Below are 22527 nucleotides of genomic sequence, written 5' to 3'. Positions count from 1 at the left end.
CAAAACTTTGCCAGTAACCGCAGCACATAATACACCACGACCACATATTAGAAAAAATCATTAAAATTACCATTTTCGCCCTTTGTTGGTTGCTGTGAGCGCACCAAGTGACTGAGTGATTTCACGCTTGACCGACGACCGACGACCTCAATAACGTGAAATAAATTACTTTTTGTGAAGTTCTTCTTGATGCTAGTTTTTATTTTTATGCAATTTAATGTCTGAAATAAACCCTATTCTGCGTAAGCAATGTCCTAAAGGTAACATGAGGTTTACGGCAAAAATTCGGGTCTAACAATAGGAGAAAGTGCAATCCAATTAGGATGCCAATGGCCAATTCTAATTTATTTTATGTGTGCAGACTGCAGTCTGCATTGTATCAGGTTTTTGAAACAGAACAACATTCCAAAATGTCAAGAAGAAAACCAACACTCCAACTGACAAATAAAGTTGCCCGCTTAACAGAAGAACAAAGTAAGTCTGTGTCATTTTTTAAGAATTTGTACGGTGTTTAAGTAAAGTACTAATAATGTTAATAGTCATTGTCAAGTGTATTTGACATGTTAAAATTTTACAAAACTTTGGCTATGTCTGGTCCTGTAAGAGGCCTTTACTTTGGTGCCATTATTTATGTTTATTGTATAATAGTGTCTATTTTTCAACAAATGATTAAAAAATCACTTAAAATTGAAGGTTAAGTGTACATTTGAAGTACACACTAAATTCAGACCACTATTACCTTTCACAAACATTTTTTGCGTTGATGTGATCCCAAATTTTTAATTTTTAGTTTTTTTTTCAGGTTTTAGTCGACCAAAAGTCAAGACTGGTGCTGGCCTGGGCTTACTTGGGAACTATGACGACAGTGATGATGAAGTGGAAAATGATGACTCTGATGATGAACAGAATTTGCCAGTCAGCACACTCGATTCAAAAGTCGCTGACTTTCTAAAAGAAATCAATGATCTTGACACTGACACTGCCCCAGTTGCAAAGAAACAAAGCAAGGAGATTCCTAAACAGGAAAAGGAGATTAAACAAGAAACAGAAGTTCCCCTGGAAGGCAATGACACACAGGACTTTAAAAGTGAGTTGCTTAAAAGACCTAAAATGTCAAATATTGATTGCATTGTTTGTGTCTAAATTTGCAGTGGTGTGTACATACATTGTGATTATTGATAAGGCTTGGTACATAAGGATAACATTGTCCTCAAAAGAACAGCCAAATTTTTTGACTATCAATATGGTTACGTACAACATATTACATATCATTTATCTGAAGAAATAAAAATTGAATGTAAAACAATTGCTTCTTACATTAAAAAAATTGGGCAAAATTTTATAGCATATTTATTATTTTAGTTGTGTGGGGCCCTTGGAAGCAGTGTGTAGACGAAAACACAAACCATCCCTACTACTGGAACACAGACACTAATGAGGTATCATGGACTTTGCCTGAAGATGTTATGAAGCAATATGATAACCAGATGAGCATTAAACCACACAAAGAAGACACTAAGAAAAAGGTTGAAACTAAACCTAAAACAAAACCAGTCAAAGAGTCAAAATCAGAGAAACCCGTTACTAAAACTGAAGATCTCCTACTTTCAAGAAATACTTTAAAGGGTATGCTGAATGTTATGTTGTATTTCTGTGCAAGATGTGACCGTTAAAGCAGCGTTTTTCAAATGTGAAGTATATAATTTTTTCAGCTGCACTTGAAGAGAAACGGCAAGAGCTGGAAAGACGACAGAAAAAAGTGCCATCCAAACTTAGTTCATCTCGAAAAGAAAAGTAAAACAGTTTTGCTAGTTTTAATAGGCAAGATTAAAACAAAAACTGTTTTTTCAGAAGTTCTAAAGACAAGAAGCAATCCAAAACAGGTGCAAATGACATTGACATAGATGCAGAACTGGACAGTGCACTTGATTCCTTTGGTATGTTATTTTTATATTGTGGCCTTCCATAAAAAAAAAGAGTTTATACAGTAGGTGATATTTTGCAGAACTTCCTGCCAAACGATTGAAACTGAAAAAGGATGAACTAGTGACATCAAAGCAAGGTAATATGTCAATATACTTTAAACAGTTCACCAGGCTTGTTCTTTTAATAACTCACCTCTTTTATCATATGTTATTACAGTATATCTATCATATTTACAAAAAAATGCATTATTGTTATTCAGCTGATGCAAGTCTCAAACAGCACAATGAGCCAGAACTTAGCAGCAAACATGAACAACAAAGGTATCTATTTATCTTTAGCACCATGCACAAAGATTTAAAGTAAGTTCTTTTAACTGTAAATGTTTTTTCAGACTGGACAAAGATTCGGAACGTGAAAGTGATGATATGGACATTAGTGATGATTTGAGGTAACATAACAAAATCCATTTTAATACATGTTAAACAGCTAACACAAGCTTAAACACAAGCGTAAACACAACTTAGTGTTTATAGTAAGCATAGCTATCTGTAGTCAAATGAATTAAGGAACCTGAACTATACTCCCTTTTTAACAGATATAAGTATGTCTAATGAAGCCTCCATCTATCACTGATAAATCATTTTGCCAATAGAGCATATAGTTTAAATACAGGGGCAGGCAGAGTTGGTTTTGTTTATGGTTGGGACTTGTCACACAAATGCATTGCATGTACCTCAGAAAAACATTGATATTATTTACCTGCCTATGCTATTGCCTTAAAATTCATTAGTTCTATTCCACCAAAACATTGTGCTGATGATTCAATTGTCTTTTTGTTTTCAGCAAATATGACATGACAGACTTGTTACCTACCAAACGCAATGACACACCTGTGGTTTCTCGAACAGCATCACCTGTAGCAATAAACCAAACCGAACCACCTGTAGACACCACCACCAAGGCTACCTTGTCTTTAGAAACCACCACAAAGACATCTTCAGACGATTACCAGAAGGTTGGTGAAATTGGAAGTTGATTTGTTTTACTGTACACTACTTATGGTTGTTGGGGTTGTTCAATATTTAGACCAGGATGCTCCAAACCCTTGCATGCAGCCCTCCTGTATTTTTTTTGTCACCCACAAACAGTTTTTGCATACAATTGCAGTACCACAGCCTTAATTTATATGTTTATCAGCAAATAGCAGGTCAATATTCTATTGTGAGGTTGTAAACTTGCGGGAACATTTAAACAGTTACAACTGAGTGCTAGCAGATGTGCTTGTAGCGATATTTAGGCCCACCCTGATTTACACAAGGCAAGCAACCATTATTTTCTGCAAAAGCAATTTCTGTACTTGTATTTTGCACAGTTTTTAAAAAATTTGTGAAACCTGTGGAACCAGTTTTGTAGAGAACCACCTATGTTATCAGGAATGCCAGGAAATACTAACTTACCAAGAATAGCTGTTTTCATATTCATGTACTGAGATTTAGATTTGACAAGTGCAAGTTAGTTTAACACAGGTCTTAGAAATTCAAACAGAAGTGGAATTCACTGACAGAGATTATGTGAGTACAGTGCATTATTACCACAACTTTGATGTTGTTTTGCAGGTACAAGCTGCATTGTATGATGACTGGCAATTGCTCTGTGTAAACAATGTTTTTTCAGGCCTTTTATGTGATATCCTATTTTGTTTGTTTCGCAGAATGAAATTGAATCTTTGTCCATCAACCTTATTGGGAAGCTGTCATTTTTGGATATCTCCAAGAACAGCCTTACTGATTTCCATAGGCTTCTAATGGAAATTGAGGTACAGCATTCAAAACTAATACACCTAAATGTTGTTTTAATAAAACTCCTTGTAATCTTGCATTGGCTGTAAGGTTGTCGACCGTCTGACATTAAACCTTGTGGTTGTGGAATAGGACTTTGGGACATTAGTAAAATTGTTTGGGATAGGACTTTCCGAAGAATAATTGTCAGAAAGTACCAAGGGGTGACGTTGGTGATGTTTGTAGAAGCAAAATTGACACTGCAAATTTTTCAACCAGAAAATGTTTTATGTGTGGGGTTGTGGACCCTAAAACAACAACTACATATGCCATACCCTCTGACAATCAACTTGTACTGCACATTTAGTTTCGCTGTTCATGAATTGATGTTTGGCAGGTGCGAGGTGTTGACTGGAAGGCAGGACAACTATCAGCTGACTACTACTTCAAGAAACTAAAGGAGGCTGAAGAACAGCTGCAGAAATATGAGATGAACGCTGTGCCAAGGGGGTGGTCATGCCAGTGGGACAGGTACGGCGCTATCCTGGAGTGTATCATTCTAAACAGTTGCCCAAGGCCTGCACCTGCCCTCTGCACAACTTAATTACTTGGAACTGAGTGGAATAGCAAATAAGTAAATATCAAGTGCTAATGGTAGAACCGCCCGCTTAACATTGTCAGCAGCTATGGGATTGCAATATTTTTCGGGTAAGTATGTAAAAAAAGATTCCAGCAAAATTGACTTCATCGAAGCTGATGATTTTGAAGCAGGAAATATGTGACTTAGAAGTACAGCGTTTAAGGTAAGTGGCTTGTGTAAGCAACCACTATGTCGGATTGGGAGCATTTTATCCACAGTTTTGTCTTCTGCATAAACATACACCAATATGATTTTGCTGACTTTTTGATTGTTTTTAATGTGCAGCAACTACAAGCGATATTTCTACAAAAACAAGTTGTCAGGGGAAATGCAGTGGACTTTTCCAAAAGATGCCATGAAAGAAAACAAAGAAGACTCTGCAGATGACAATAAGGCAGAAAACTCTTCCGAAAGTTGGTTTATTTCACATTAGTGATCAAATATACCCTTGTGTTAAGTTCCAAAACACATAGCCTATGACATAGAATTTCTGCAGCATGTTAATAAAGTTGTCTGGTGTATACAGTATTGTTGTCAGACATATTTTTTTGTTTATCTGGCAATATATACAAGTCAACCAACATTTTGACGTCCAATATGGGGCTCAGGGTAAGTCAGCAACCTAACACAGTCAATCTTAAAAGTTAAAACATCAAAAGGGTGAACATGAGAATGACACTGGCGCAAAACGCCTGTAAAACATTGATATAGTTCAGCAGGTTAAAAGCAAAAGATAGCTAGTAGCCATTACCTGGCTTGTATATTTGCCGAACAAACAAAAAGAAGTCTAACTATCTGTTCATTATGGACTCCAGGGATTTGCCAACTAGGGTAAAAAAATGTCCTTACCATAAAATGAAAAAGTGTCAATGCAGGCCAGCAATCCCGGCACACTCAAACATATCACAGTATGCCAGACCTATTGAATGCATTACTTCAAAGCACCAGGCCGCCGCGCATTCCAACAGGTTGATTCAGTATAACACCTTCAATAGGCTTGGCATATAGTGCTTAACATAAAAAATAAAACATACACAAAGGTATTATCAACAACATATTTTGTTTCTCAGAGTCAAGTGCAGATAAACCGGAGAAAAGTGACACAACTGCTGGTGACAACAGTTGTGGTGACAAAACAGCAGAAAACCTAAATCAGCGTGAAACTAGCACTCCTCCACTCAATAAGAATGACACTGACTCTAAACCAGCAATTGGGATTTCTGCAGAAGGCTCTCAAAACATGATGAACAACTACCCTGGGTTTAATAGCTACCAACAGTATTGGGGCATGGCAAACCAATACGGCATGGGGTATAGACAAACCTATGGCATGTCACCCTATGATGAGTCATACAGAAACTCACCAAGGAGTCATGAGGTTCCTCCTCCTCCAGGCGAGGACTCTGCTCCTCCACCTCCTGCTGATGAAGATGTCAAGCCTCCGCTCCCTCCTGTGCCTCCTGCAGATGCGAAAGAACCCATACCTCCTCCTCCACCCCCGCCACCACCCAGCGACATAAATGTGGATGATGGAATTGAGATGGAAATCAGTGATGTTGAGGACTCTGAAGACTCAAACAGCGGTAAGATTTAAATCAAGTTTGGTGGCAATGTAATTTAACAAATTTTTTCGTTCAACTGGTGTGATGCCAAACAACATACACATTTGGGAATATTATACACGGACTTGAAAAGTAATTTATTCATAAACATTACTGCCAAGGTGCTGGTGTATATAGAATACATCGTTCAGACGTTTCAACAACCTACACTGATGATGACAACAGAGATTGTTGAAACGTCTGAACGATGTATTCTATATACACCAGCACCTTGGCAGTAATGTTTATGATTAAAAATACACATTGTTTTTCAAGAACTTTTTGCTGCAAATTTATTTTAGAGAAAAACACCCTGTTCAGTATTTTAAATGTAATTTAAGGTTGAAAGTTTTTGTGTAATTGGACAAATTTTTGTGCTAACAAGTGAAACATTTTTCCAGCTATAATCAATGTGCAAGCAACGGGCGAACTGCAAAGAGGCCCAGTGGAGTACAATTCACTCTCAAGTGGTCCTCTGCTTATGGCTAGGCCCACAACATCATTAAACAAACCACTGGATGTGCTAACATCAAATGTCCAACCAACCACTTTTGAAAAATTCAAGAAAACTAAAAAGGTAAACATTATACAGGATATATTACACTCTTAAAACTGGGGATTTTTTCCAAATTTTAGTTAGAATAACTTTGTAAACATTTGTACTGTGAAAGGTTGCATATATGTTTTGCCAATTGTTTCAAGGCGAAAAAAGACAAGAGTGCTGTAAAAAAGCCTCCACGCGAAATGGTAGGAATGGTTGCTAAGTGGCAGAAAGCAAAGAAAGAGATTGAAGAAGAGGAAAAGAGATTGATTATGGAAAGTGAAGAGGAACTGAACAAAGAAATGAACCCAAAGTACAGAATTCACAAATGGAAGGAGCAACAGTTGCAGAGGTATAAAGCCATGGTTCATGATATGTCATTTTTTCCATTTAACCATTGTTTAAATGAGGGTTGTGTTTACATGAACCTTAGTCACAGTTGGGCCAAATACAGTTACTGTAATCAGATCGCGGGAGACACCTTTATATAACACAAGTGATTTTACTTTTTGCATACCAAATATACCTATATTGACTTAACAACTACAAGGAAAATTCGCATTGGATTCTAGCTGCATATTGTCAGCTCGCAGAAAAACAGCACCATTTTACTACCGGTTGCACACCCGTGGTTTATCTTCAAAATGTTTGGTTTCTGCTTTTATGCCGTCCATTGAAGTGAAAACGAAACATATTTAGGATAAATCTGCGCTAATATCATCAATAGCAATAATAAAAACATGCGTTTCAGGTCTGTGGTTGTTATGTTTTTAGCCTTAGAGTGCAATATATTGCAAAATATTTGTGATAGCGTCAAAGTTTATCTAATCAACGACATTTGTGTTTTTTGCAGTGGCAAAGCAGCGACCAACGCAAATTTTGAACCTGTCAGCGACGACTGGAGAAAACGAGTCAAGCAAAGAAAGAACAAAGTTACGTGAAAGCGTGAACTTGTCAATCAACACCTAGTTGCCTCGACATTCCCTCCGAAGTTGGTGTATGCAAGCGATCTGCGCACCACCGTCGTTAAAAACTAATTCTGTATGGAGAAATGTTTGCCCTTCGCGTACAAAGAAACATTGTTGCTGCAAAACCGCACGCTGCGCCCTGTGGTGGTCGACGACGCTTTAATCCGGTTTTCGGCAGAATTGGATTTGGTACATGGCCTCAAACTACGAAAGATACACTTCAGTTTGTATGTCGCGAAACTTCGTGTTCTGTACAATGACCGTGAAATCCATACTGTTCCCCAGGCTATTGAAATATTTGTTTTCTCTGTCTGTACACAAACCGCAAGACGGCCAGGAAAGGCAATTAAATATTCACTTGGTGTCCTTATTAGCTCGTAAATCACGTTAATTCCAGTTCGCCCGAGGTCGCAATGCAAAACGCTTTAATATTCCAATGCCATAGATCACGTGACCCTATTCGGATGTGACGCGCCAAGAAGCCCGGTTTGGACAGTTGTATACACTTTTGCTTTGAGCGCCACTGGCCAATAAATTTCTATCTCTCGAGACACGAATGTCGAGCTCTGATTTAGCCGGCGTGTTGTGACTAGGCCATGAGCACAGCCTTGCAAGACAGCATAGCTTACTGCCCTGAAGACCGCTATTCGGCGTGTATACCATCTCCCCGACGGGTAACTTTATAAGGTGACGTCTTAGTGTTGCTTGTTGGGATGGAGCTTGGCGACTTGTTGTTAAAACCTTGCCTCGGTCGGATGGCGGCAGTAAAATCAAGAATAGCCTAACAGGTCGTAGGAAGTTGACAAAGGAAACAGCTGAAAGCCTTGTCCTTCGTAGTGAGGTTAGCTCTTGAGTAACGGCGATCAGTCAATTGGACACATTACAACGAAGTTAACGATTGGCTTATTGTGCGGTTTTTATTAAGGATCGTAAACCGCAAATGGTACCCGAGCGCCGCCTTCATAAAACAAGTCTACCGTTGCGGTCACCTAAAACCTTACGCAAGCAAGCGTACGGGAAGAAATGGCTATTAGAACGAAGAGCTTTAGTTGTGGTTGATTATCTGAGGGTGCTGTAAGTACCAGCGTGTGTTGAGCTGTATGAAGTGAATGAAAGTACACTGTATAGATGTAAGCAATAGTGAAAGCGAACGCAACGCTATCCTATTGAATTTGCCGGAATGAGGCATACGACGTGCCAATTTAGAGTGCGCTAGTGTGTGTGCGTACGTATTACGGTCGCTGGCCAAAGTCTGTCTTTTGTGCAGGTATATCTCTTAGCTGATTAGAAAACGGAATATACTTGCCCCAGGGAACTAAACATGGCAAAACAACTGGAAAGGCATCGCTCTATCAGAAAGAATGCTCGCATTATAACGCAACTTGCTCCAGGTATGGATAAAAATTAAACGTAACGTGTTCTACATATGTGATTTTTTTAATCCTATCATATTAATTCATAAGATTTACCTGTTTCGCAACTATAAAAATTTGAGTTGTTTACTTCCTTGAACCGGATTTTTACACAACCAAATACGTCACAGAGCCGAAGTCACGGTTGAGTGGCGTTACATAGGGTGTGTTTGTCAGTCGGTGCTGCTGCAGAGAATGCAGTTTGAGTTGGCATTTTAACAAGTTCTAGCAAGTTGCTGCTTATAGCTATTGTGTATTACCTAAACACAGTAGGCACCAATGTTTTTTAGCTCTAAATGAGCAAAAGTTTTTAATTTAAAACCACGCCATGCGAAGTAAAAATATGTCCAGAAAGACGTGCTTTTGTATTCGTGTAAAAAATAAGCTAACGATTTTAATGCACAACGTTAAAAGCTGTCTATAAGCCAATGACTAAATAGGCTGCCATCATCGAGTTACAGCATTATTTATTTACAAGTAAAATAAGAAAAGCTTTTCTGTTACTTTTTTTTTACTGTAAACATTTAATTTTTGCCCACAATTATTATTACAAAACTATTATGTGTAATTGTTGAAAACAGTTACAGTGTATGTTTAAAGCTGTAATAAAATAAAGATAAGTTGGAATAAGTATTTCTAAGAAATCAAAGCTTGAAGACCAGATATGTCTGGTAAGTGTATATTAGGTTTTCTGTATTTCGAGAAATAAGAAATTAAAAAATCATTTCTCAAGAAGCTCGAGAGTTTTATTTAGTCCGATTTTCTAAGAAAAACAAACAACAAATTCTGATTGTACGCTTTTTTGCTTCTAGTAGCTATCGCCAGTAGTGATCTGGTAGTCAAACCAGCAAAAAACGAAGCAACTGTTATAGATTTAACAGAACTAAGCGTGACTACTGCCTGGGAAAGATGAAAGTTTAGCGGCAATGCATATTAAAAATCGTTGTTTCGGGAGCAAAAAAAGAAAGTAATGTGCCCATTGCCCAGTGCACTCTAGGGGCGAGTTGAAAAAAATGCTTGCAGTTAAATATATATTATATTTGAATTTACCCCAATCTTATCTTAAGAGGCTTTCTTTTTGTTTCATGTGCACCTGAACAGATCCAAAGGTAAGTTTGGTTTGTTTTCTTCGGTGCTCCAAAGTGACTGACCCAAAAAGCTGTGTTCTCTTTGCGAAATCTCTAGCTCACAGATACCCGGCACTATGTGGCTGTTTTTGGCACACAAAATTTGATTTTATGTTTTGTTTGCATGTGTGCTGTAAGGTTTTTTGTAGAATAACCTGCTATTCAGGTAAATTTAGCGGGCTGTTTATGGGTTTTTAGATTTACTTTCTGTTAACTATTAGTTTACCAATCACAGTGCTACAGTATTTTATTCTTTTCCACTTTTGTACTGTGATGTATGATGTAACATCACAATTTTGTAACATGCAAATGTAGACGATAAAGCATGGGTTTCAAATGAATGGCTTTGACATGAAAAGTGCATCTGTGGCAAATTTGCTGTGTTCTAAACAATCAAAAAAGTGGTGGGCTTAAAAATGGTGACTTGTACCTTTGTGCATATGTACTGCATATTTTTGCAGTAAAAATTAATTTGAAACTTTGTGTTCCACTAAAGCAGGTTTCTTCTAAAGTTAAAATTTAATCTTAATGTACAGCTTTTACTGATTTTTTTTTTGTATTTTTTACACTGTTTACTAGTTAGCTTTAGATTGCAACTTTAGTTCTCTACAGTTCTTTATCCATAATTCATTTAACACACTGCTTCTAACAATCCTGGTAGGTCATCAAAATAAATTCCACATACTTAACCTTGTTTCAATGCCTTGTTAAAAACTTCTGATTTATTCATAGCAAATATGATAAATCAACTTCTGCTTAGCAACTGTTTCCCAAGTCTTTGTGTTTCTAATACATGCACACAACATGTGAGATGTATTATAGTTAAAGTTAACAATTGTGTAGTCTTGTGGTCACTGCTTCATATTAGCTTTATGTTTAATTTTCCCCACCCAGTACAATCCATCAGAAATTCGAAAGAAATATGAGGGTTACTCAAGCCCCACCACAAAAGAGAGAGAAGAGCAACTTAAATTTAAGGTTGGTGTTTCCACAACACTCCTACCAAGCATCTTGTACATAAAATTAAAACTAAAACCGTCTTTGCGTTATAACATAAGGTGGTGCCGTTAAACACTTTCGATCATTGGCAAATGCTTAAGTGTTCAAGGTATTATTGTCTAGACACACGCTGAAAGACATAGAAAGCCAGAGTCTGAAACTGAGCAGAAAAAAACCTTTGGGGTAGGAGTATATATGTATACATGTACGCTTTCACAATCCAGGACTGCTCATAATGTATATTTGCGCGATGTATAATTCCTACACAACACTGTGTATCTGCAAATATACACAAAAAACCTCATGACAATGAAAATTGTCCCCACTTCACTTTCAATCCATGCCAATTTCAAATGTAATTGATCTGCTTGATTATTGTTGTCATTGCAAGTCTATTAAAAATTCTCATTATTGCCACATAAATTAGCGTGTATGTTTAATGCATGTTTTATTTTATTATTATCATCACATTATTATGCTTTGCACCACGAATACAGAAGCATGGTTTGTTTTGCATTATTTGCATGTCATTTTGCATTTTTCCCATTTTCCGCTTGATCACAATATACACTACTTTCACCATGATGCTTTGAGTGTATAATTTAAATTTATTGATGTAATTTGCTATGATTACATGTTCAAATTTTTGGCATATGCAGCATATATTATACTGTGCATGCTTAATCACCTTTGTAATACGATAACTGCAGTATATATATCAATATTATATTTAACTTGGATATTACATTAAACAGTTTTAAATGTGACACCTTATTCAGTTAGTATGAATGCCAATTTTAAAGTTAACTTGTTATGGCAGTTTAACAGTATTAATAAAGATATACACAATTACACCAGTTTATAATCACTGCAAGTGAATCTAACCAAAGCATGCAGGGTATGGCATGTGACAGAAACCTTTAAATGTGAATAATATATACCCCTGACCTATTTCAGTTTTTTTTTCCTTTTTGGACTATCTGCCAGTATAAATTTTCCCCTACGAGTAATGCATTTTATATGCTGTTACTTTATACTTTAAATGTTACTTTACAATCAATTTGCCAGTTTACGAATCCTGAGACACCAGGCTATGTTGGGTTTGCCAATCTTCCAAACCAAGTCCACAGGAAATCAGTGAAGAAGGGATTTGAATTTACTTTAATGGTTGCTGGTAAGCTACTAAAACCAATAATCAAAAACATGAGCTAATTTGGCATTTGTATTTACTGTTAAGAGTTTTTTGTCAGTGAAAAAACTTTTTGCACTATTTTGCAAATTTTAATTACATTCTGTGCTTTAGGTGAATCTGGATTAGGCAAGTCAACTTTGGTGAACAGTTTGTTTCTCACTGACCTGTACCCAGAGAGGGAAGTACCAGATGCCGATGCTAAAGTCAAGCAAACAGTTAAAATTGATGCAAGTACGGTTGAAATTGAAGAACGAGGTGTCAAGCTACGTCTAACTGTGGTTGACACCCCAGGTTATGGTGATGCCATAAATTGCTCTGACTGGTAAGTTGACATTTTTTCGCCTGCTAGCTGTGTTATAGGTATGCTGACATTTAAAGGTATGACCTATAGTCTGCTTTCGTTACTTTTATAAATCTTATGGGCTGTTTTTTATCGCCTTTAAGTGCTAATACATTTATTTTTCAGTTACAAACCCATCATCCAATACATTGATGACCAGTTTGAGCGATACCTTCATGATGAAAGTGGCCTGAATCGAAGACACATAGTTGACAATAGAGTCCACTGTTGCTTTTACTTTGTTTCTTCAACTGGACATGGGTAAGCAAATGCAAAAAATGTGTGTTTGTGTGGTTTTCCACTGAACTGTTTATTTAATCTCTGATGCTGTAAGTATAATTTTACTACATTTTTTTTACTTAAACTTTACCGCAGCTCTTGTATTTCAACACAATAATATATGGTGACATTTATTGTATTACCATACCAAGCTACCATTCTGTATTTCAAATTAGGAAATGTAGAAGGAGTCCAGACATTAATGCAACCTGCTCCTATGTGGATTATACTAATGTATTTGTGTGCATTCTTTGTTCTAGCAAATAGTAAATACTGTGCCTTACTTGTGTAGACTGAAGCCACTTGATGTTGAGTTCATGAAAGCCCTACACAACAAAGTAAACATTGTACCAGTTATATCGAAAGCCGACACCCTGACCATGCCCGAGGTGAAGAAACTCAAGAAACGAATTTTGGAGGAGATTGCTGTCAATGGAATCCAGATTTATCAACTCCCAGATGCTGATGATGATGAAGATGAAGACTTCAAAGAGCAAACTCGTTGTTTGAGGGTAAGTTTTTCTTGAAAATCTTGATCATGTATCAATTTCCCCACAAAAATTTGGTGGGTAATTTTGGATGATAGTGAAAAGTAAATATTGGCCTATACTCTAAAAAATTATCTTAATAAAAAAACATTAATATATATCCACTGTAAGCAACTTTGCCCTTGTCAAGGTCATGGATAAACTGTAGACAAAAATTAGGTATTAAAAATGTTGTTTGTTTTTTGGAAATTTGGAAATTTCATCTTTGCAGGAGGAGGTAAAATAAGTTTGTCAACAAAAAATTCTGTTTATTTTCTGTACATTTTTAGTCAGCAACTTCATTTTTTTTGAAGAACAAATACTGCACAGTATTCCTTGAAAATTAAAACCTGTTTGACTATCTTTGTGTGAAGTGTGTGATTTTATTTACTGTATTTATGATTTTTGACTGACTTGTAAACATTCAATTCTTTACACTTCATTTCTGTGACCAATTTTCAACTGGGGGAATTGGATTTTTAGCACTAGACTGAAAAAAAAATTTGTTTCCTTTAACTTTTTTTTCTCAAGCTCAAGTTCTATATTTTCGTTTTCAACTTTTCAAAACTTTTGATATTTAGAGCTATAAAATTACATAAAAACAGGAATATTTTTGTAAACAACTTTTGTAATATGTTGCTACTTTTTGAAAGTATTTAATGTAATCTCATTAACTTAACGCTTACATATGTATATATCATTTTAAAACATACTCGTAAACTCTGCCGTAGGAAAGTATCCCCTTTGCTGTTGTGGGCTCCACTCAGATGATTGAGGTCAAAGGCAAGAAGGTCAGGGGTCGTCTCTATCCATGGGGAGTAGTTGAAGTTGAAAACCCTGACCACTGTGACTTCCTAAAACTGAGAACCATGCTCATGTGGGTCAATGACTTGGATTTGTTTTTGTTTGCATGGTGGCTATCCTAAACTGTCCTTGTCTCACAGCACACACATGCAAGATCTTCAAGAAGTCACACATGACCTTCATTATGAAAACTTTAGGGCAAGACGGCTTCAAGGCAAAGAAGGAGAAGTGCCGTACGTATTTTCCCCAGAAAGAATCTTGCATATATGTGCATGCATTACTATGTTACTTTACATTACAGGCTGGACGCCAGTGACCGAGCACTTCAAGAAAAAGATGCAGAGGTATTACAATTCATATGTGATAAAAAAAAAAAAATTTTCGTGTTTACAATAACTGGAAGGTCCAACATTCTGATGTTCTATAACAGGGATTTGCAAACTTTAATACCAGGTTGGGTCAAATACAGTTTACAAAAATGTCCTGCTGGCCACAGCTTTGTGTTACGTAAGTTGACGAGCAACTTAAATCACAAAAAATTAATGACTCGGAACAAAAAAGAAAATTGCTCTCTGGGACTGTCTCGAAACAGTTCAGCTGGCCACACTTTTGGGCAGTATTTGGCCAGCTGGCCGCTGGTTGCAAACCTCTGTTCAATTCAATCTCTAGAACATTAGTTTTTGATGTTATTTTTGGCCAACAGTTTGTTTATGCTCATGTATGCAATGTTTCAAAACATTTCTTTCGGGTTTAAAGGTCATGCAGTTTTTCTGTGTTTGTGAGGACGTTTGTATTCTCAGCAAAAAAATGATATCTAAAAAAATAATGTTCAAATTTCAAACTGAACATGATATTTTTATGACAGTTGCGCAGAATGCAGCAGATGGTCCAACAGATGCAGGCGCAGATGAAAGCACAAAAGGGGCCTGCAAAAGTAAAGTCACAGGAATTATAAGAAGTCATCTGCTTCCATCACCCTGTGTATTCACCTTAACATGTTACTCTTCACGAGTCTGTTGCAGCGTATGACCAAAATATATTGCCTTTTTTTATAACAAGTGTTCGAATGCGGGATTGGTTTGTTTCTGATAGCAAATGTTTCTGTGTATATATATATATATTACCATGAGCATGTTGTCATTGTCAGTACTCTGCTTACCTATTATCAAGCCTGTACACTAGTGATGGGACGATACCAGGTTTTGAAGCGAGTACCGATACCGAGTACGAGTACCTCATGTATATACCTTCGATACCGAGTACCGAGTACGATTACCGAGTACTTAAGTGTAGTGTTGTACTTAGTTGTATATCACTGGCTAATTTATCTGCCATGGTCGGGGTACAGGCTTGCACACACACATACCGAAAAATGTTATCACCACATGACAGCGAAAAAAATATATGTAACCTGGCGGAACTTTTTCCCGATTTTGTGCTGTCCGAAGCAAATATTGGCGTAAAGTTGCCCGTATTCTTATGGTGTAAATCGGCCTTTGGTACTCGCACGTTGGTATCGAAAACTGAGACAAAATATTTCGATACCGAGTACGAGTATCGATACCACTGAAATCGTTCGATACCATCGATACCGAATACCGAGTACCGGGTACTCGTCCCATCACTACTGTACACAGAAAACTACCCTTTCTACTGGTCCAGGAAGCAACCAAACACCCATGCAGTGCAATCTAACTAGAATATATTTTGTATGTAATATGTTAATGCAGCTGGCTACAGTACACTGCCATCGGACCAGCGCCTGTGACTATTACAACAACCTGACAAGAAAATACTGTCTGAGAAAATGATATTATTTCAAAAATAGACCCTTAGATAAAGCGAATGTCCACAAAGCCGGCTTGCCAATTCGGGTTCGTTTTTTGTTCTGTGTGGATTATTAACCTCTTTATAGGCTACTTGCAAGTGTTTTAACCCTTCCATGCCTGCTGCACTCATCTTTGACCACCTTTTTTTCTGAAATCGTTGTTATTGTGTAAATAAATAAACAACTCTCACAAGTTGAATTTATACATTCAATATGGATCCTTGATATGCAATCTCTGTATTTTAAAACCAAAGGCAGTAAAACTGATGTTTGTATTCAAGAAGCGTTAAAACTCGAAATCCAAAGTTCATTGGGATTTTCAATAAAATCGTGTGTAACCGTGACGATCACAGCGCAAACCATGAATATATACACAACTCGATAATTGATGCAGCAACTTTGAACACCGTAAAAGCTGGCAGGTCACATAGCGTTTTCGTCATTCTCCTCGAACCTATTGAACTGTGAACGGCTTACAAAAGTTCTTTAATGTTTCACCGTCGTCGACGTCTTTGAGGAGAAACGCTGTACCTTCGAGCAGGCGGAGATGCGCTGCGACGATATCTTCTCATTTTTCCGGCAGAATCACTGTCGCTTCCCGGGCTGTCACTACCTGATGAGACGCTAGCACTCCGGTTTTTGCGTCCAGACACCTTTGTTTCTGCTCTGCGTTGAGGTCCGGTGTCACGCTGCCTTTGCTTGTTTAAGGAGATATCAGTGTAATCGTATCGCGAGGGTGGCGAGTTAGAACGATTTCTAGGTTGTCTTCCTTCGTATCGGCGTCTCTCGGGTGACCTCCGTCGTTCGTTTTCGCGTGGATTTCTGTCATAATTCCTCTTTTCGTCTCTGTGATAACGATTGTCCCGTTCTCTGTCACGATTGGTCCGGTCGATATCCCGATTTTCAGCGGGAACTCGGTTCTCGTTTCGCGGCAAAGGACGGTTTCTTTCGTATCGTTCGCGTCCACGATCCTCAACCCGTTTATCGTCATCTCTTCGGCGTCTTGCGTCTTCTCGCTCTCTGTCTCTTCGTTCTCTCTCTCTGTTGTCTTCTGGTGATAAGTTTCTTTCGATGGCTCGTGGTTTGGCTTTACTTTTTTCTGCTTCATTTTCTATCGTTTTCTCGTCATCTTTCGAATGACGTTTGTCCAACTTCTTTTTCTTTAGTTTTTCTTCCTCTTCACTTTTTTCCGAATCATCTGAGGAACTATCGGATGGTGTTGGAGCTTTCTTCTTGTGCTTCCGCTTTTTCTTTTCTTTTTTGTGCTTCTTAGATTTCTTTGATGACTTCTTTTTGGATTTTTTGCTCTTTTTCTTCTTCTTTTTGTCTTCAGAGCTGGAGTCTGTAAAATATATTTTAATAGCAAGCGAAGAGTGTTGTATTGTCAGCTGAGTGGATATTCAAAGCACAGTACATAACTCAAAACCTCTAAAACACCCTGAGGTAAAGCGGTTTACACATGAGCCTTATGGGGCATACAGATAACTGAACCATTTTGCTTACCTTCATCAGAAGAACTTTCAGAATCTGATGAAGATTCATTGTTAAGTGCAGCAAGTTGTTCCTGTTGTAACTTTTGGGAAAGAAGTTGGGCGGAAACTCGCAGGTGTTCGCGAAGCTCATCACTGTCAAAAAGTATTTTTAAACCAATTGCATGTAAATACAAAAAAATCTTGTATACAGACAAATGCAGTCATTAATTTTATCATCACTGTACATTTTAAAGCTAATGCATAGATAAGTTGACTGCCTGAATCCTCAAAAACAACCATTTTCCTACATTAAAGGGACAAAAAATGCGAAAAGACTTGGTACATACGTGATGCCACCAAGACCAATGGAAGTAAAAAAGTTGATTGCAAATCGTGTATTTTTTGGATTGTCTCGTGGAAAAATTCCTTCGAAAAATGGAGCCATTGTTCTGAAAAAAAGAAACATCATAACTACGAAAGTAAACACATGGGCAAAAAATTCACTCACGGGTCCTTCAGTCTCTGGTTCAATTTGGTTATTCCGAGGTACTCTGTGACCTCCTGGAAGAGAATTTTGATGAAGATACGAGATGAGGAAGTGGTGGTATCTTCCGACAGAACTATGTGTGATAATACACTCCAGGGGACGGAATCAGAGTGCAGCAAATGAGCAAAAAACTAAAAAGATAAAGGTCAGATTTATAGCTAAGAAAAAAAACAAAAACAAAATATATCCTTATATTTAGCTGGGTATACTATGATTTGTTCTATTTAAAATAAAGATGGATTACTCTGCTTTGCTCAATTCTGTATCATAACACACAACTAATATTTTATATTATATTTTGCAATGTTGAAAAGATCTTACATGACAATATACATACTGTACTCCAGTTCATTCCAGTTCAAAGCCAAACAAATTTCATCAAAATTAAATATTTCAAAAATTGTGTAAAAAGCCTAAACCAACTTTATGTCTAAAACATACCTTTGCAACATTTCGAAGTTTATTGGTTTCCAGTCTGTGGATGTTATCATATTGTTGGGCAAATAAAACCTCAAAGTGTTCCATGAATTCTTTTTTCAGCAGACAGAATCTCTGTTAATAGATCAAGCATGTTTCATGAAATCAACTCTTGGTTGGACTCGCATCTTGAACTATTAATACTTACCCCACCCAGCAGTCCAAAAAACTTTTCATAAGTTCTTTGTTGAGAACAGCAATCGACGATCATTGCACAGATTTCTCCCTAAATAACAATTTAGCAGTTGTTACATGATCTGCAATAGTGGACCTAAGCTGCTCAAATTCAAACCACTTTACTCAATAATTTTTATCTCGTTTCAGACCATGGACCACCAGTTCAAATCAGTCCCTTGTCAAATAAGGATAAAGAGAGCATACACAACGAGCATATTGGCTTAAAATGTATTACTTCAAAACAGAATTCTGAGGAGTGATTTTAAACAACCGACAGCTAACAATAAATGTCAAATACTTGGATAAGCTTTTCCCATACTGAATATTCAACAAACTTTTTTTTTTCCAGTTTATCCCCAAATATAATTAAAGACCACCCAAACCGTTATCATGGACCACCAGTTGAGAACCACTGCCCTAATTGTTGGCTCAGAATGAAAACCACTGATTATTACTAGTGATGGGACGAGTACCCGGTACTCGGTACTCGGTATCGATGGTATCGAACGACTTGAGTGGTATCGATACTCGTACTCGGCATCGAAATATTTTGTCTCAGTTTTCGATACCAGCGTGCGAGTACCGAAGGCCGATTTACACCATAAGAATATGGGCAACTGTTGGCCAATATTTGCTTCGGACAGCACAAAATCGGAAAAAAGTTCTGCCAGTTACGTATATTTTTTTCGCTATCACGTGGTGATTACATTTTTCGGCATGTGTGTGCGCACGCCTGTACCCCGGCCATGTCAGATAACTTAGCCAGTGATATACAACTAAGTACGACACTACACTTAAGTACTCGGTATCGAAGGTATATACATGTGGTACTCGTTTCAAAACCTGGTATCGTCCCATCACTAATTATTACCATGAAGAAAGTTTTTACACATTACGTATGAGTTTTTATCACTTCACATGTACAATTTTGACTTACATAGTCTTTTTCAGCAAACTCCATTTTAAGAATTTTATGCGCACATTCCTCAAAAGACAAACTGGATTGCACAGCAAGATAGATGGTCCTTCTCAGTGCCACTAAGTTTGTTTCAGTCTTGTCTGTGATTTCCATTGTGGAGGTTTCTTCTTCTGTACATACAAAAATACTGCAAATTAGCTGCTACATAAAAACCTAATGACTAAAAACAGTATATGAATAGCATATGGACAGACAAGAGAGTTGTAGGTGGGAAGTTTAAACTATAATTGTTAAAAATGTGATAATATTGCAGACCATAGATTGGTGAATTAAAAACACAGTAATGTAAATGCCATACCTTCTGCTTCATCAGAATCTGATGATGATGAAGATCCACTGCTGTCTGAATCATCACTGCTGTCATCCAAGATTTCTGTTAAAACAAAAAACAAAGACATACGATCAAAGATGTTAGAAATTTCAAAATCGGTGGGACACAGTTAACCTAAATATTGAAAAAAAAACTTTTTTCTGCACATACTATACAAGTAAGCTAAATAAATTTAATGTAAAAGTCAACACCATGCAGTTCCCATTGCCCTCTTGGTTTGTACAAATTTTGGGTACATTTTGTCAATTTTAGAGCACAGGGAGTCATTTCAGTAATAAAAAAGCCTTTTTAAACCTTGTTGTGTGTCACAAACCTTTTTTAATCTTTTTGTAATTCTCTTCGCTTTCTTCAAACTCAGGGTCAAAGCGAAAAACATTCATCTCATTTTCCAATGACTTCATATTGTCATCATCCAGAGTAAGCATGTGGGTGAACTGGTCACTCTCATCAACCAAGTCCAGGTTGTCCAAAACTGCTGGATGCTCTTTGAAACCATCTTTTCTTATGGCGAACATCACCTGCAATATTCATAAGTTGTTTGCAAACCAACAAGCTTCTGCAACTCATATTGCAGCATAAGTAAAAAAAGATTTACACTCAAGGTTTGGATGTGGTAAAGATTTAAGGTATGATACTGCTGAAAAAGAATAGCACACTTACCTCAATCATATACTGAACTCTCTTCTCCAACTGCTCCTCATGTAATATAACTCGCAATCTTTCAAAGACAGCTCCCAAACCACGGGGAGAAACCTCACCCAACTTTTGGCCACTGTCTTTCAAAAAGCCAATTGCAACCTACAAAGATGAAGAAACAGTTAATAATTAAAGTCTTGATGTCAACTTCAACTAAATCAGATTTTCACCTCAACAGAGTCATCAGTTGGTGTTTCAAGCAGCAATGTAAGAATTTGTAAGCCGAGGATCTCATGGGCCACTTGTTGATTAATAAGGTGGGCAACAAATTGAACAGAATGGAGACAAGTATCCTGTAAAATATACACACCTTTTTTTTAAACAGATGACAATCAAAACTTACTGTCCATACAACTTTAACGAAACTAACACACTTATGGGTAAACTTTAGGCAATACTTTTGACAGCATTCAAACAAAATGGATTTTTCAATTAGTTGATCACACCTTCTGATTTCTTCTGTAAGACCTTCGAAACTGAGCAACAACCCTCCGTAAGATCAATTCGCCATTTTGTGGGAAGCGTGAGTTTATGATTGCAGTAAGTGCAGCATATACATGAGTAAATGTCGGAGAAGCGTTTTGCGCAGTTAGTACTGACCGTGCCAACAGACCCCTGAAAAAAAAACAGAAGAATATGAACATTTATAAGGTGGTCATATGGCATCACAGTTTATCATACCTTCCACGGACAATATTTTCTTGAAACAGTTCTTGCACAATTTCTTTTATATTGGAAACGTTAACTTTGTTAATCAGACCATTTATACTTTTCTTCAACGCCTCCCAACTCAACCTTTGAAATGGTTCACTGAAAATAAAAGAATTTAATTGATATTCAACCAGTTATATCACCAGTCATAAAGTCTGAACACGAACACCTATGCATGTGTGCAACAAATTCAAAAACAAATTCACATTTGCAAGATAAAAATTACAAATAATCTGGAACCAATACCTTGATTTGTCAGTCATTTGTTGTTGCATCATTCGGAGTTTCGCCGGTGGGATGTACGCTCCTCCAGTTTTTGTCCCAAGCATCTCTCCTGGATCTGGCTTCTTCTTTTTCATGGGTGGTTCTTCCTTTCTTCTAGTTCTGCCTCCATTATTATCTCTTTCATCTGACTTTGTTCTCTTAGATTCTTTTTCCATATTACCACACAAAGGCAACAATCACGTTTTGTTTATGTTTCACTAATATACTATAGTCACTATAGCAAACATTTAACCTATGTAATAGACAAAATATGTGGTTTAGATACGACAATTGATTTATATTATTATTATACACGTTACCGGCCAGTCTGCAGAACATGGCAGTTCCCGACGAGATCTCGTGCGTGAAGGACCAACATGTCCCGCGTGCGCGCGTGCACGACCCGTAAGTTCGCGTGCGAGGCCAAGTTCAGCAGGCGCATAGCAAGTAAAAGAAGTCAAGACAGGCCAATTAAACGCATTTGGAGCGAAATTTCCGCGTGCAACCCCCCAAAATTGGCGTGCAAAAATTTTTTTTTTTTTAAATAATTGCGCGTGCAGCTGCCACACTCTGCAGACTGGGTTACCGGTACATGACGAAGAGTTGCTGTAAATAAACTTTATTTGACAACCGTCATTATCCAACAAGTTAGCACACAATTGGGGTATTGGTTCTGTTATTCTATTCGTTTATACATTCTCTCATTAATGACGTGTTAAGTTAAGCAAAACTACTGAAACACGCAAAGTTTTCAAACAAGCGAGTCGCCTCCACCTTTTACAACATGTACTGATATTTTTTTTCTCCCTCATCCGATTTAATATTGTCATAAAACTACAATTTTTAAATAAAACTTGACATTTTTATTTCAACTTTGTTTCAGAGAACGACACAAACGTTATAAGTACTAG

At 37.2% G+C, this 22527-nt stretch overlaps 3 protein-coding genes across 5 annotated transcripts; 2 read left to right on the top strand and 1 right to left on the bottom strand.

The window, feature by feature from the left end:
• Window positions 1–173: 173 nt before the first annotated feature.
• LOC145212266 (uncharacterized) lies at window positions 174–8005 on the top strand. The gene is made up of 16 exons (XM_080080346.1): window positions 174–474; window positions 803–1087; window positions 1363–1626; window positions 1713–1794; window positions 1852–1937; window positions 2006–2062; window positions 2186–2246; window positions 2318–2374; window positions 2770–2941; window positions 3638–3742; window positions 4102–4235; window positions 4630–4757; window positions 5415–5927; window positions 6347–6522; window positions 6648–6838; window positions 7340–8005. The coding sequence occupies exons 1-16, from the start codon at window positions 324–326 to the stop codon at window positions 7425–7427; spliced, it is 2550 nt and encodes an 849-aa protein (XP_079936472.1). The 5' UTR covers window positions 174–323; the 3' UTR covers window positions 7428–8005.
• Window positions 8006–8711: 706 nt separating this feature from the next.
• On the top strand, window positions 8712–16161 carry LOC145212285 (septin-2B-like). Of its 3 annotated transcripts, none has more exons than XM_080080371.1 (11): window positions 8712–8845; window positions 9968–9975; window positions 12061–12166; window positions 12296–12506; window positions 12651–12785; window positions 13096–13315; window positions 14062–14207; window positions 14275–14367; window positions 14436–14478; window positions 15000–15315; window positions 15772–16161. In XM_080080371.1, the coding sequence occupies exons 1-10, from the start codon at window positions 8776–8778 to the stop codon at window positions 15087–15089; spliced, it is 1122 nt and encodes a 373-aa protein (XP_079936497.1). In that variant the 5' UTR covers window positions 8712–8775; the 3' UTR covers window positions 15090–15315; window positions 15772–16161. The 3 variants fall into 3 exon arrangements, with proteins under 3 accessions (XP_079936497.1, XP_079936498.1, XP_079936499.1); XM_080080372.1 differs by lacking the exon at window positions 8712–8845 and adding an exon at window positions 9428–9537; XM_080080373.1 differs by lacking the exons at window positions 8712–8845; window positions 9968–9975 and adding exons at window positions 9982–10971; window positions 11116–11175.
• A 59-nt stretch (window positions 16162–16220) lies between these two features.
• Window positions 16221–21894, bottom strand: LOC145212265 (pre-mRNA-splicing factor CWC22 homolog). Its single transcript, XM_080080345.1, has 14 exons — window positions 21599–21894; window positions 21323–21451; window positions 21088–21256; window positions 20812–20934; window positions 20606–20743; window positions 20259–20463; window positions 19913–19987; window positions 19573–19724; window positions 18607–18684; window positions 18423–18533; window positions 17943–18112; window positions 17782–17883; window positions 17466–17587; window positions 16221–17304 (listed from the first exon to the last, which is right to left on the bottom strand). Exons 1-14 carry the CDS (start codon window positions 21790–21792, stop codon window positions 16457–16459), a joined length of 2616 nt encoding a protein of 871 aa, XP_079936471.1. The 5' UTR covers window positions 21793–21894; the 3' UTR covers window positions 16221–16456.
• Between the last annotated feature and the right edge of the window lie 633 nt (window positions 21895–22527).

Source organism: Phallusia mammillata, chromosome 2, assembly GCF_965637545.1.
Source record: "Phallusia mammillata chromosome 2, kaPhaMamm4.hap1.1, whole genome shotgun sequence".
Lineage (NCBI taxonomy): Eukaryota > Metazoa > Chordata > Ascidiacea > Phlebobranchia > Ascidiidae > Phallusia > Phallusia mammillata.
This window is presented reverse-complemented; position numbering and strand designations above follow the sequence as displayed.